Source organism: Cetorhinus maximus, chromosome 33 (assembly GCF_964194155.1).
Source record: "Cetorhinus maximus chromosome 33, sCetMax3.hap1.1, whole genome shotgun sequence".
Taxonomy (NCBI): Eukaryota; Metazoa; Chordata; class Chondrichthyes; order Lamniformes; family Cetorhinidae; genus Cetorhinus; species Cetorhinus maximus.
In genome coordinates this window covers 9,495,966-9,510,532 of record NC_135911.1, presented here as the reverse complement: position 1 = coordinate 9,510,532, position 14,567 = coordinate 9,495,966, and the positions used below count along the sequence as shown (strand labels likewise).

Genomic DNA, 14,567 nt, shown 5'->3' with positions numbered 1-14,567 from the left:
CCGTACTGGAGCAATATTACGGTCAGAGGGCACACGTGGGAGTCGGCAGCATCCCCGCCAACAGTTAAACGAGCAATTAAGGTCATTAAAATGTCAAATAAGCAAAATTTCACAGCACCCGTGCGCTTTAGCGTCTGGGCAAAATGGACAGGCAGGCAATCCATTTTTTTCATGATGTCATCCAAGGCTGGGATAAAATGGGTCCGGAGCATTGACACTGTGAGTCGTGAGGTGTTTAGGAGGTAGTTTGCTGCTGGTTGCTTAGTGAAACTTGACAGCTTTATCTCTGTTTTTAGCTTCAATCTTTGCATTGCTAGCTTTCATTTCAGGATTCACTGGTGTCTCCAAGTCTCCTGAAGGGTTTATACCATGTGGCCCTGTCCAATCACCGCACAGCTTTTGGTTTCTCTGGTAATGGGGATTGTCTACTCCACTGGTGGGACCTCCTGAGGAGGAAGAGAGGGGCAGAAGGGAGAGAAGGCCAGGTGTCCGCAGGCAGCGTCCAATAGGAGTGACCTGTGGGAGGAGGTGGAGAGTGCAAGGTGGAAGGGGGCCACAGAAGACACCACAATCCTGCTGCCAGAGTGTTCAGGTAGTGATCCAGCTCCCTCAACATGTCAGAGGTGCAATGCCGAAGGAGGCTCCACCTCTCCAGGGATACCGTGACATCAATATGCCAGGTGATTGAGCCGGAGATCACCTCCGACTGTGTGGGTGGCCACCCCATGCCAGTGGCTCTAAAAGGTCATAGAGGCCCTCAACTTCGATGCCTCCAGACCTTTCCAGAGGTCAGTGAGGGATCCATGTGGAATGTCCCAATCAGCTGTTCACAGTTGCATGAAGCTGGTGACTGACGCTCTGTTCAAGCGGGTCGTGACATTTATTCATTTCCGGATGGACGAAGCCAGCCAGGCTCAGCGAGCCAGAGGGTTCGCTGCGATTGCTGGGTTCCCCCGCGTCCAGGGTGCCATAGACTTCTATTGACTGTGGCCACCAAGGCGCCAGTGAGTGAGCTGGATGCCCTCGAGAACAAGAGGAGCTTCCACTCCATGGACGTGCAGCTTGGGGCAAGATGCAGATTCTTCAAATCTGTGCAAGGTACCCTGGCAGCTCCCATGATACATGCATCCTGTAGCACTTCCAGGTGCCAAGATTGTTCATGGCTCCGGCCCAACTGGATGAACGGCTGCTGGGTGACAAGGGCTATCCATTGAAAAGGTGGCTTATGACACCTCTCCAGCACCCAAGGGCAGAAACGGAGCAGAGGTACAATGAGAGTCATGCCCCAACAAGGGCGGTGATAAGAGAGGTCCACTGGTCTGCTGAAGATGAGATTCAGTTGTCTGGACCCATCAGGGGGAGCACTGCAGTGCCCTGCAGAGCGTGCGTCTCTTACAGTCATTGTCAGCTGCGCTCTCCACAATCCGGCACTGGCAAGGGGGGAGCGGCTGGAGGATGAGGGTTTCGAGGCAGCTCCACAGGCCACAGATGATGACTCCAGTGGTGGATCAGAAGAGGAGCTCGGGGAAGAACATGGTGAGGACGTGAAGGCAGGCTTCTGGAACCTTCAGGGAGGCAGGGACACCAGGGAAGCCTTGATTCAACGCTCCTTCAGCTAGGCTGCCAAGGCACTGCTTCTAGCCTCATGCCAGGGGTGCCACCTCCTTACCAGACGTTTGCAATGACCCGTTCCATTGAACCCAAAGTCCACTCAGTACCTGTGCAATAAAGATTAGAGCCCCTCACGTCCAGCATGAGATACAGGCGTGCCCTGCACCTATGAAATAAGTCAAGCGTACTCAGGCCATTAACACATAAGCAAAATTGATATGCTCTTGGCACTTACGGGCATTGAACATAACATTATAAAGGTGTTAACAGTCACACCAGCAAACTACTTAAGAACTAATGGCAGAAATGAAGATCGCCCATGAAAAGTCCCTCTTGTGCTCACGGTGATTTAATCTAACGTTTGCGAGTGCTCCATCTTGGCACCCCCCTCCCCACCCCCCCTCCCTCCCGGCCCCCACTGCTGGCGCTGCCCCCACTGACAGGCGTCTTGTCGGCCCTGATGACCTTGGCAGTCGTCCTCTGGCTGGTGGAGCCTGCACGGCCACCTGCCTGTGAGGGTGCATCCAGTGCCATGGCAGGGCATTCCTTAGTCGTCACAGCCTCATCAGATGGCACGGTCACCGGCAGAAGGGCGGAGAAGGCGCTGCCGTCGTCCTGACAGGAGCCTGCAGAGACGGCACGACACTCGGTCACCAACGTGAGGTCAGTTCTGGAGCTCCCTGCTCGCCATCGATGGACGGGGACCCAGCAGAGATACTAGGTGCCTCATCCATCTCTCACACTGGCAGTGACCTCCTGAGGTCATTGCCTGTATGAGGCCTTGCAGGTCCAAGCGCAACCCCAGAGACCCCCTGGCTCTGTTCTTGGAGCTGCCTCTCCATGAGAGTCGCCACTCTCTAAATGGAGGAGGCTGTGCGCTCGGTGCTCAGAGTCAATGCCGTGCTCATGCTCCGCGTGGACTCCTCCATGACGTAGACCATGGCATGTGAACCCTCGGGAATCTCTGCCCGTGATCCTCCCACGCATCCTGCCGGACATCCAGCATCTGCTGCCTAATAAGCAACTCCAGAGGCTCGTCATCTGCCTCGGACTCAGCATGATCCTGGTCTGCAGCAGTTCTCTGCCTGCTGGCGCCCTGGGCACTCTCTGCCTCCACCAGCTTCTCATGCAACTGTGCTGTGCTGTGCCCTTCCCCCCACCCCTGTGCACTGACATTGTAGCCGATGATCTAAAGACCACCGAGGTGCTTGTATCTGTGCTGGTGCCTGGTGTAGAGTGGGGGGGTGTGACGCAGGCGCATCTATTGGATGCTGGTCCACCAGTGTCAAGGGTGTGTTAAGACACAGCAGTTGATAAAGGCTGAGTTGTTTAAAATCCCAGAGGGAAACTTTAAACAACTGTCATAACCTATATTTTCAATTGGTATGTTTGAGATGCAGCTCGGAATTCAGAAATGAAACCACCAAGCCTCAAAAGGGTTTTTAAATAAATTATATAAAATATTTATTAATTTAACAAGAAATTAAACACATACACGTGTGTACAAATTACTACTATAACAACTTTTAAACAAATCCCCAAATTAATCACTCCCAGATAAATCTTCCCCTAAGGCAACAATAACCCATAGACTTAAACAGACATTAGGCAAAGCACATTTTATCTTATGAATTCAAAATGAGGTTTCTTTCAATTTTGTTCCTCTGCACCATTGTAGGCTTACAGGTGGCTTAAATCTTACATGCCTCCGACTTACACACACAAAACTCTTTTCTGTACATACCCAGACTTCCCTTTGAATGTAACTTCTCATTGTATCACCAGGCCCTTTGAACTGCTCCTCTCCTAACAATAAAACCCCTTACATAGTACCAATTTTATTAGTAATGTAAACATGTTGCTTGGTGTCTCCTAGCTAGGTGCAAGATTTCACCCCCAATCTTTGAACGGTTTCTTCAACAAAATGCAAATCTACCCTCTAACCTTACTGTTTAACATCTCAAAACTACTACACATCAAAGCACCCAGGCTAGCTGGTTTTAATCCAATTAAGCCACACACACTCACACCCACAGACACAGACCCTCCTACAAATCCAATTTAAAATAATTTCCAATAACATTATGTACATTAATATCTTCATGACAAGTGTCTCCTCGAGGTCCTGCAATCGTTGGCTGGATGGCAATTCTAGGGGGAGAAAACGACATGTCAGTAGTATCAGTCATCACTGTCACACACTAGGCAGGCTGCTGAGGCGATGGCGAACTGCATCATGGTGCTATCGTCTTTTAATGAACAATGGGGGGCTCCAGGTTTGAGGTTTCCATTACAGATGAGGCAACACGACAATGTTAACGCACTCCGACACTCTCGCGTCTGTGCGCTGCACTCTTACCTTCATCAGAGACCCCTGCCTCTCCACGACCTGTGGACCAACTGAGCGTTGGCAGTCCATCACCAGGGCATCCATCTCGTCAGAATCATCAGGTTCGGGGGGGGCCTCCGCCCCGTCCTTGATCTCTCAATGGTGTTACGGCTTCTCTTCTCCTTAAAGGACGGAGGATCATTGATTGGCCCAGCGCCATTGCAGCCTGGCCAACCCCACCTGAGGGACACCTTGCGTGGCACATCCGAGTGGTGGCCCTCGAGCCGCAAAGCAATCAGGCCAAGCGGCCACAGCTCACCCCCTTGGCCTGCGCTGATGTCAGTGACATTTGACACTCAGGCTCTTCCAACCGAGCACCACTAGGGGGGGGGGGGTGACCAGCCTTTAACACTTCTCCACACAGATCCGCGCCAACTCATTGAATCTTTTTACAGCACTGTACCCACGTGTCCTGCACAACATCATGACTGCTGACCAGGGCTACCACCTCTGCCCATGCCTTTCTGTTGAGGTGCGGTGGCCTCCTTTTGCCATCCCTGGGCGTCAAGATGTCCGGCTGGTACTGACCTCCTCCATAAGGGTTCCCAAGCACTCATCCGAGAGCCAGAGGGGGGGTGAATGCCCACCAGACTTGCCCTCCCACCTGGCGTGCCCAGCAGGAGCAGATGCCATTGCTACTCCACGCAAATTTTTCTTCCTTGAGCTCAACAGCTCCCTCTGTGTCCCTTGGGCAGCCTTCCAGGAGCTGCCTCTGTTGCTTTCGAATGCCCTGCCGAATCCACGTTGGACCCAGCGCCCAACATGCTCTCAACCCTGCCAGACCCTTCCGACCAGTGAAAAGACGCGCGTCACGCTGGGCGGGCCTTAACTGGCCACCCAGTGTGAAATCGCGCTGAAAACGCGATCCCGTCCGGGAGTGGATTCTACATGCTGACCAGGCGCACCTGACAGGCCATGCAATTCAGGCCATCCTCTTTCTCACCAAAGTTTGGAATCTCCACATTTAAAGACCCTGCCTTGGAATTCTCTTCAAGAGTCGCTCCCACTCGGGCAGCTTCAACGACAGCCCACCTCACAAGGGTTTCGATGTTGCCTTCTGAGGTTATGTTCAGTTGGATTCCCGGGGACGCTCGAACAGGAGCTTGCATGCATAATTTCAGATCTATGGCCATGTCGTGAAGACCACCACAGCTCCAAAGGGCTACCTCTGTCCTGCAGCCCTTCCTCTAACTTTTCAAACTTAACTGGGAACTGAACCTGTCCCTGTCTCTGTGACCACTTGCAGGCTTACTTCCCGAAACTGACCGCCCAAGAAGAGACGTTAACTGACCCTTGCACTATTCAGAGGATCCCACCCTTTTTACTAGGCAAGAACCAACATAACAAGCATTAGGACATCCTTTACCTTAAATGTTGCAATCGTCACAAACTGCAAATTTATTTTTACTCTTTCAAGGGATGTGGGCTTATCCATCCCTAATTGCCCTTGAACCGATTGGCTTGCTAGGCCATTTCAGAGGGCAGTCAACCACATTGCTGTGGGTCTCGAGTCACATGTAGGCCAGGCCAGATAAGGGTGGCAGATTTCCTAAAGGGCATTGGTGAACCAGGCGGGTTTTTACAGCAATTGATGATCGTTTCATGGCCACCATTACTGAGGCTAACTTTCAATTTCAGATCCATTTACTGAATTTAAATTCCACCAGCTGCCTTGGTGGGATTTGAACCCATGTCCCCAAAGCATTAGGCCAGGCCTCTTGATTACTGGTCCAGTGACGTTACCGCTATGCCGCCATTTCCCAGCACCCAGGGCCATGAAGATCAATGCATTTCATGACATGTTCCCCTTGGAAGAAAGACAGCTTCACTACAGTGACGGTTTCCTTACGATGGTTTTACAGTTTCTTTACAAGAAGTACTTAACATCATAACTTTTAACAAATACCTTATTACATACTATACAAATGAACCTTTTCATTTTGTTTCACACCTACACCATTGTATAATAAAGTTACGAAGGTTTACCAAAACAAAAAAGTCAATACATGTAACAAGTAGGGTTAGCAGAATTTTGTTTCTGGTATATATTAATGATTTGGACTCGAATGTGGGAGGCGTGATTGGAAAATTTGCAGATGACACAAAAAAATAACCATGTAGCTGACAGTGAAGAGGATAGCTGTGTGCTCCCGAATGATATCAATGGTTTGGTTGAGTAGGTGGAAAAGTGGCAATTGGAATTCAATCCAAAGAACTGTGCGATAATGCATTTTCGTAGGGCAAACAAAGTAAGGGAATACCTACAATTAATGGAAGGATATTGAGAGGGGTAGAGGAAGTGCATGCCCACAGGACAGGACATATAGATAAGGTGATAAAGAAGGCATATGCACTGCTTTCCTTTATTGGATGAGGTACAGGTTACAAAAGCAGGAATGTAATGATGGAACTGTATAAAACGCTGGTTAGGCCACAGCTGGAGTTTAGCGTGCGGTTCTGGGTCAGCACATTACAGGAAGGACATCATCGCTCTGGAGAGATAACAGAAGAGATTTACGAGAACATTGCCAGGGCTTGAAAATCGCAGCTATGCAGAAAGATTGGATAGCCTGGGGTTGTTTTCCTTATGACAGAGGAGGCTAAGGGGTGACCTGACGGGGGTGTACAAAATTATGAGGGGCCAAGATAGTCAGGAAACACTTGTTTTCCCTGGCAGACAGGTAAATTACCAGGGGCACAGATGCAAAGTAATTGATAGAAGGATTAGGGGGGAATACTGACCCTCCGACAGTGCTGCACTCCCTCAGTACTGACCCTCCGACAGTGCTGCACTCCCTCAGTACTGACCCTTCGACAGTGCTGCACTCCCTCATTACTGACCCTCCGACAGTGCTGCACTCCCTCAGTACTGACCCTTCGACAGTGCTGCACTCCCTCATTACTGACCCTCCGACAGTGCTGCACTCCCTCATTACTGACCCTCCGACAGTGCAGCACTCCCTCATTACTGACCCTCCGACAGTGCTGCACTCCCTCATTACTGACCCTCCGACAGTGCTGCACTCCCTCATTACTGACCCTCCGACAGTGCAGCACTCCCTCATTACTGACCCTCCGACAGTGCTGCATTCCCTCATTACTGACCCTCCAACAGTGCTGCATTCCCTCATTACTGACCCTCCGACAGTGCTGCACTCCCTCAGTACTGACCCACCGACAGTGCAGCACTCCCTCAGTACTGACCCTCCGACAGTGCAGCACTCCCTCAGTACTGACCCTCCGACAGTGCAGCGCTCCCTCAGTACTGACCCTCCGACAGTGCAGCACTCCCTCAGTACTGACCCTCCGACGGTGCAGCGCCCGTTCAGTACTGGTAAGGGCAGAGTGTTGACCTGGATTATTGGACTGGAATCTCTGGATTGACACTTGAACCCATGAACTCCTGTCTCAGTTACTATTGTACCAAGTGGACTCTCAAGGGGTAATGGTAGCATCCCATGTCTTGGATGGAGAGGGAGATTGCCCTAGTGTATAAAACAGGTTACTTCCCCCAATTTGCCCTGTTTTCATGGGCCAGGTTTAGATTATAATTACCACCTTTGTGTGTTGGAAAAGTATTCAGAGGGAGTTAGAAATAGATCTCAAATCCTCTGAAATTAACATGATCAGATATAGACTTTATAAACACATAAACTGACATGCAAACACGAACATACAGGTACACGCAGTCACTAGTATACACACACAACCACACAGGCACAGACACAGAAGGTGCGCACACACAGACAGGGCCACAAATACACACACTCGTCCACATTGACTTGACAGAACTTAAGGGAATTCTGATGAAGGGCCATCGTGACCTGAAACATTTTAACTCTGTCTCTTTCTACAGATGCTTCCTGAGCTGCCGGGTATTTCCAGCATTTTTTTCATTTTTGTGTGTGTTTGATTAGTGTTGAATCTCTTGCTGCGGGTAATTTTGCTCCCGCTGCAAAGTCATTATAGCAGTGAAACCATCAAAGTCTCAGAGCAAGCAGGAAGCTGGCCTGAGGAATACACAAACCAGTGTCAGCTGGCTCCTTTTTTAATGGCTGCTCGAGTTACCTCTGCCCTCTCATGGAGGAGTCGTCAGTGGGTGGACACCATACAATGTGGGGGGGTTGCCTGGGAGAAAAGCCTTCGACGTCTATTTGCTCCGTGTCAGTTAAGAAAGTGCTTGCATTTCTATAGCGCCTTTCACTGCCTCAAGAGCATCCCAAAGCGTTTTGCAACCAATGAAGTACTTCTCAAATGTCGATAGGTGTAATGTAGGAAATTGAGGCAGCCAATTTGTGCACAGCAAGCACCCACAATGAGACAAGTATTGGGGTGTATGCTCCTTCCTGCAGGATCTGTCCCAGAGAAAGATCTTCTCTGTCCATCTGAGAGAGCAGACAGGGTCTCCACAATAAGGTATATGGAGATATCCTATCATACCCCACCGCCTCACCTCCCCCACCCACCCCCACCTCACCTCCAGCTCACCCACCACTCCCCCACAAAAGCAGGACAATGTCAAAAATCCAGAGTATTTACAGTGCAGGATGAGGCCATTCAGCCCAACAGATCCAGGTCAGTGTTCAACTGTAGAGAAGAGTTTCCATTTTCCAGAACTAGGGGCCATCAATGTAAGATAATAAATCCAATAAGGAATTCAGGAGAAACGTCTTTACCCAGGGAGTGGGGAGAATGTGGAACTCGCTCCCACAGGGAGTGGTTGAGGTGAATAGTTTTGATGTACTTAAAGGGGAAGCTGGGTAAACGCATGAGGGAGAAATGAATAGAAGGATATGGTGATGGGATGAGAAGAGGGGGTGGGAGGAGGCTCGTGTGGAGCATAAACATGGGCAGGGAGCAGACGGGCTGAAAGGTCTGTTTCCACACTATTCACTCGATGTAATTTACAGCACTGCCACTGGCTGGAGGGTGTAATTGCAGCGTGACATCTTTACGCAGAGACAATTATAAATGTTGACATAGGAATTTAAAATGGGGGTATTTTTAAAAATTCGACAGCAGCAAATAAGTGTGCTTATTTATATATTTATTCATGTTTTTGCCAATTTTCTTTCACTCGATCTTCCTTTCTGTCTTTGAATGAATAATTGGCCTTGATTGCAAGGGACTTGGAATACAAGAGTTAGGAAGTCTTGTTACAATTCTGCAGGGCCTTAATGAGACTACACCTGGAGTGCAGTGTACAGTTTTGGAATCCTTACTGAAGGAAGGATACACTTACTTTAAGGGGGTGCAACAAAGGTTCGCTAGGCTGATTCCTGGGACAAGGGGATTGTCCTACGAGGAGAGATTGAGTGGAATGGACCCACGCTCCCTGGAATTCAGATGAATGTGATGTGGGATCTCCTTGAAATGTATACAATTCTGAGGGTGGATGCTGAGAGGCTGTATCCACCCACCACCCACACCGCAGGCTGGAGAATCTAGAACGAGCAGGTCACAGTCCCAGGATAAGGGGACGGCCATTTTAGGCTTAAGATTAAGGGAAATTTCTTCACTCAGAGGGGTGTGAATCTTTGGAATTCTCTGCCTCAGAGAAGTGTGGATGCTCAGTCGTTGAGTCTATTCAAGACTGAGATCGATAGATTTTTTGGCAATCAGGGTTAGGGCGGGAAAGAGGAGTTGAGATTTTTTTTAAAATTCATTCATGGGATGTGGGCGTCACTGGCTGGGCCAGCATTTATTGCCCATTCCTAATTGCCCCTTGAGAAGGCGGTGGTGAGCAGCCTTCTCGAACCGCTGCAGTCCCTGTGGTGTAGGTACACCCACAGTCCTGTTAGGGAGGGAGCTCCAGAATTCTGACCCAGCGACAGTGTAGGAACGGTGATATATTTCCAAGTCAGGATGGTGAGTGACTTGGAGGGGAACTTCCAGGTGGTAGTCTTCCCATCTATCTGCTGCCCTTGTCCTTCTAGATGGCAGTGGTTGTGGGTTTGGAAGGTGCTGTCTAAGGAGCCTTGGTGAATTCCTGCAGTGCATCTTGTAGATGGTACACACACTGCTGCTACTGTGTGTCAGTGGTGGAGGGAGTGAATGTTTAAGGTGGTGGATGGGGTGCCAATCAAGTGGGGCTGCTTTGTCCTGGATGGTGTCGAGCTTCTTGAGTGTTGTGGGAGCTGCACTCATCCAGGCAAGTGGGGAGTATTCCATCACACTCCTGACTTCTGCCCTGTAGATGGTGGACACGTCAGCCATAATGTTATTGAATGGGGGGGGGGCGGGGACAAGCTCGAGGGGCTGAATGGCCTCCTCCAACTCCAATCTACGAACAAATGTAATTGTTATTCTTGCACTGAATGATCTGTCCCCATGCAGTCAAATTCGACCTAAACAGCTTGTGATTCACGCGGGACCAATTGACTCCGTGACATCTTCAACATGAGATTTATTCACTTCTTTAAATTCAGCAGATTAAAAACTCTGCGGACACCACCAGGCAAAACCATTGCTCATCCCAGGCTGATGGAAACCGAGGAATGTTAGTTCCAGACACATGAGACAAGTGCATCAACTGCCAACCTCCGAGACCACGGGCTCCTCGCTCACCTTTCAGCCTGGATTCAATCCGTCACCTCCTCCTCCTCTCCCCTCGTAGATCCAGTTGACCCGGAGATTCGGGGGCAGCTCCGAGCCAGCCAGCTCCTGGAAGGCGAAAGGGTCAGTGTCGGCCGGCTGCTGGTAGAAGCGCAGGAGATCGCCCGGGCTCCTCATCTGGTGCAGCCGGGAGTTGGGCACCGTGTGGCTCAGCGCGTCGGACAGCTCGCAGAGGAGGTGGAACCTCTCACCCTCTCCCAGCTGAGTTTCCTGCCAGTCCGGGCCAGCAGGTGAACCCGTCACCCGTTCCAACACAGCCCGCACCCTCTCTTCCAGCTGGGCAGGGGGCTGGTATTTCCGGCTCCGGAAAGGGGGCCGGGCCAGGGCGTCCTGGGGGGGACAAAGAGAGAGATAGGTCTGAACTAGGAAATGGCATCCCACCAAAGTCACACCAATTTAACAGTTACCCCCTGACCAAAGCGGTCCAATCTGCCTTGCCCTCCCCCAAGGTGGGATTTTGGGTGGGGTGGGGAGAGGAGGAATCAGAGTCTCCCCAGGGCCAGAGATCCCTCAACCACTGACCTCCCAGTTACTATAGAGATTAAGCCCCGACCTTTCACAGTTACTATGGAGATTAACCTCAACCTCCCAGTTATTATGGAAATTAACCCCTGACCCTCTGTTACTATGGAGATCATCCCCTGACCCTCAGTTACTCAGGCCCTCAATTACTATGGAGATTAACACCTGACCTTCCTGAGTTACTATGGAGATTAACACATGACCTTTCAGTTACTATGGAGATTAACACCTGACCTTTCTCAGTTACTATGGAGATTAACACCTGACCTTCCTGAGTTACTATGGAGATTAACGCCTGACCTTCTTCAGTTACTATGGAGATTAACGCCTGACCTTCTTCAGTTACTATGGAGATTAACGCCTGACCTTCTTCAGTTACTATGGAGATTAACACCTGACCTTCCTGAGTAACTATGGAGATTAACGCCTGACCTTCTTCAGTTACTATGGAGATTAACGCCTGACCTTCCTCAGTTACTATGGAGATTAACACCTGACCTTCCTCAGTTACTATGGAGATTAACACCTGACCTTTCTCAGTTACTATGGAGATTAACACCTGACCTTTCTCAGTTACTATGGAGATTAACACCTGACCTTCATCAGTTACTATGGAGATTAACACCTGACTTTCCTCAGTTACTATGGAGATTAACACCGAACCTTCCTGAGTTACTATGGAGATTAACACCTGACCTTTCTCAGTTACTATGGAGATTAACACCTGACCTTTCTCAGTTACTATGGAGATTAACACCTGACCTTTCTCAGTTACTATGGAGATTAACACCTGACCTTCCTCAGTTACTATGGAGATTAACACCTGACCTTCCTCAGTTACTATGGAGATTAACACCTGACCTTCTTCAGTTACTATGGAGATTAACACCTGACCATCCTCAGTTACTATGGAGATTAACACCTGACCTTCCTCAGTTACTATGGAGATTAACACCTGACCTTTCTCAGTTACTATGGAGATTAACACCTGACCTTCCTCAGTTACTATGGAGATTAACACCTGACCTTCCTCAGTTACTATGGAGATTAACACCTGACCTTCATCAGTTACTATGGAGATTAACACCTGACCGTCCTCAGTTACTATGGAGATTAACATCTGACCTTCCTCAGTTACTATACAGATTAACACCTGACCTTCCTCAGTTACTATGGAGATTAACACCTGACCTTCCTCAGTTACTATGGGGATTAACACCTGACCTTCCTCAGTTACTATGGAGATTAACACCTGACCTTCCTCAGTTACTATGGGGATTAACACCTGACCTTCCTCAGTTACTATGGAGATTAACACCTGACCTTCATCAGTTACTATGGAGATTAACACCTGACCTTTCTCAGTTACTATGGAGATTAACACCTGACCTTCCTCAGTTACTATGGAGATTAACACCTGACCTTTCTCAATTACTAGAGATTAACAACTGACTTTTCTCAGTTACTATGGAGATTAACACCTGACCTTCCTCAGTTACTATGGAGATTAACACCTGACCTTCCTCAGTTACTATGGAGATTAAACCCTGACCTTCCAATTACTACAGCGATTAACCCCTGACCCACAGTTATTACGGATATAAATTCCCACCCCAGGATCTTGCTGTTCATTCCTGGTCCCGGACTCCCTGCGGCTGTGGATCGGGATCGGGATCAGGATCCTCCCCGGGCTCCAGGAGCTCAGTCTCAGTCTCAGTCTCAGCACCGTCGCCGCCATTTTCCACCCGGTGAAAATGTGCGCGGGGGTGGGTGGAGCTTCCCTGGCGCAGCCGTGAAGAGCGGCAGCCGGGCCCCGCCCACTCGCCCGTGCATAGTTACTGCGCATGTGGATGGATAGTCCTCTTGTCCCTTCCGTGCCGCTGGCCGACGGGCTGGACCTAGTGCGCATGTCGGTTATCCGACTCCGCCCCTTGGCTGCCGGCGGCCGGCTTGCTGCAGTAACTGCGCATGCGGAATTACTGATCAAACATTCTATTGCTCGTGCTCGCTTAATCTGCGCAGGCGTACAACCAGGCTAAAGGCGCACTGCCCTCTGGGAGCTGTAGTCCATTCACCGGATCCCACATTCCCCATGGAATCCTACAGACCTTTTCCCATTCCAACTGGATCCCCCAATCCCCAGGGAATCCTACAGACCATTCCAGATCCCAACTGGATCCCTCATTCTCCAGGGATCCTACAGACCATGTCCCATCCCAACTGGATCCCCCATTCCCCACAGAATCTTACAATCCATTTCCCATCCCAACTGGATCCCCCATTCCCCATGGAATCCTAGGACTATTTTCCATCCCAACTGGATCCCCTATTCCCCTAGGGAATCCTACAGACCATTTTCCATATCAACTGGATCTCCCATTGCCCGGGGAATCCTGTAGCCCACACCCCATCCCAACATGATCCCCCATTCCCCAGGGAATGCTGCGATTCATTCCTCATCCCAACTGGATCCTCATTTCCGGTGCAGGGAGGGTATTACAGGCCTTAGTGTTGAGGCAATGCAACCTAATATGAAGAGCATTCAGCTTTTGGGCTGGCATTTTCATGGACTACCATGGTCACTCGTGCCAGCTCTGCCATGCATTATGACCATGGCTGATCTTCTGCCTCAACTCTATTTGCCAGCACATATCCCTTGGTTCGCTAAGAGATTAAATATCTCCAACGATAGATAGCCCACAGCTCTCTGAGGTAAAGAGTCCAAAAATTCACAACCTTCTGTGCAAAGAAATTTTAGCCTCACCTCCCCAGTCCTAAATGACTTATTCATTGTTTTATCCCCACCTTTTATCCTGTTTTCGATCCTTCTTCCCCACCAATGTCCCCTCCACCCACCCCACCCCCACTAGGGCCATCTGTCACTTATTAACGTTGTTCTTTACAGAGTACTTACCCTTGTCCTGCTATTATTATATTCTGCTTTCTGACCTTAATGCCACCATCAGCACCTCCTTTAGTCCTTACCACTACCATTAACACCCCTTTGGCCTTCTGCCCATGACATCTCTGGCAATCTCTCCTTTGCCCCCACCTATCACTGGCCCTCTATCCAGCTTCACCTGCTCCCCCACCCCCCCCCCATAAACAGTATAAATTTCATCACATTTTCACTTCTCTTTAGCTCTGAAGAAAAGTCATATGGACTCGAAATGTTAACTCTGTTTTTCGCTCTCCACAGATCCTGCCAAACCTGCTGAATCTTTCCAGCATTTTCTATTTTTATTTCAGATTTCCAACATCTGCAGTATTTTTCTTTCACCCCCCTTGTTCTAGACTCCCAGCCAGTGGAAGCAACCTCTGTGTCTAGCCTATCGAACCCTTTCACAGTCCTGATTTTTCACTGAGATCACCTCCCATTCTTCTAAACTCCAGGGAGTGGAGTCCCAACATACTCGGCCCCTCATGACAG

At 49.6% G+C, this 14,567-nt stretch overlaps 1 protein-coding gene across 3 annotated transcripts in view; it reads right to left on the bottom strand.

Annotated features, from left to right (window-relative positions):
- Positions 1–12,891, bottom strand: part of LOC144671672 (large ribosomal subunit protein mL50-like) — a 52,765-nt gene extending 39,874 nt beyond the window's left edge. Inside the window, exons 1-3 of one of the 3 annotated variants that reach the window (XM_078533685.1) lie at positions 12,750–12,891; positions 10,568–10,945; positions 3,048–3,762 (exon numbers count right to left, since the gene is read on the bottom strand). In XM_078533685.1, the coding sequence (XP_078389811.1) occupies positions 10,571–10,945; positions 12,750–12,875 (501 nt within the window). In that variant the 5' untranslated portion in view covers positions 12,876–12,891 and the 3' untranslated portion in view covers positions 3,048–3,762; positions 10,568–10,570. Of the gene's footprint in view, positions 1–3,047; positions 3,763–10,389; positions 10,946–12,749 lie in introns of those variants that run through there. The other 2 variants (XM_078533688.1, XM_078533686.1) reach the window with 2 other exon arrangements.
- Positions 12,892–14,567: the final 1,676 nt, after the last annotated feature.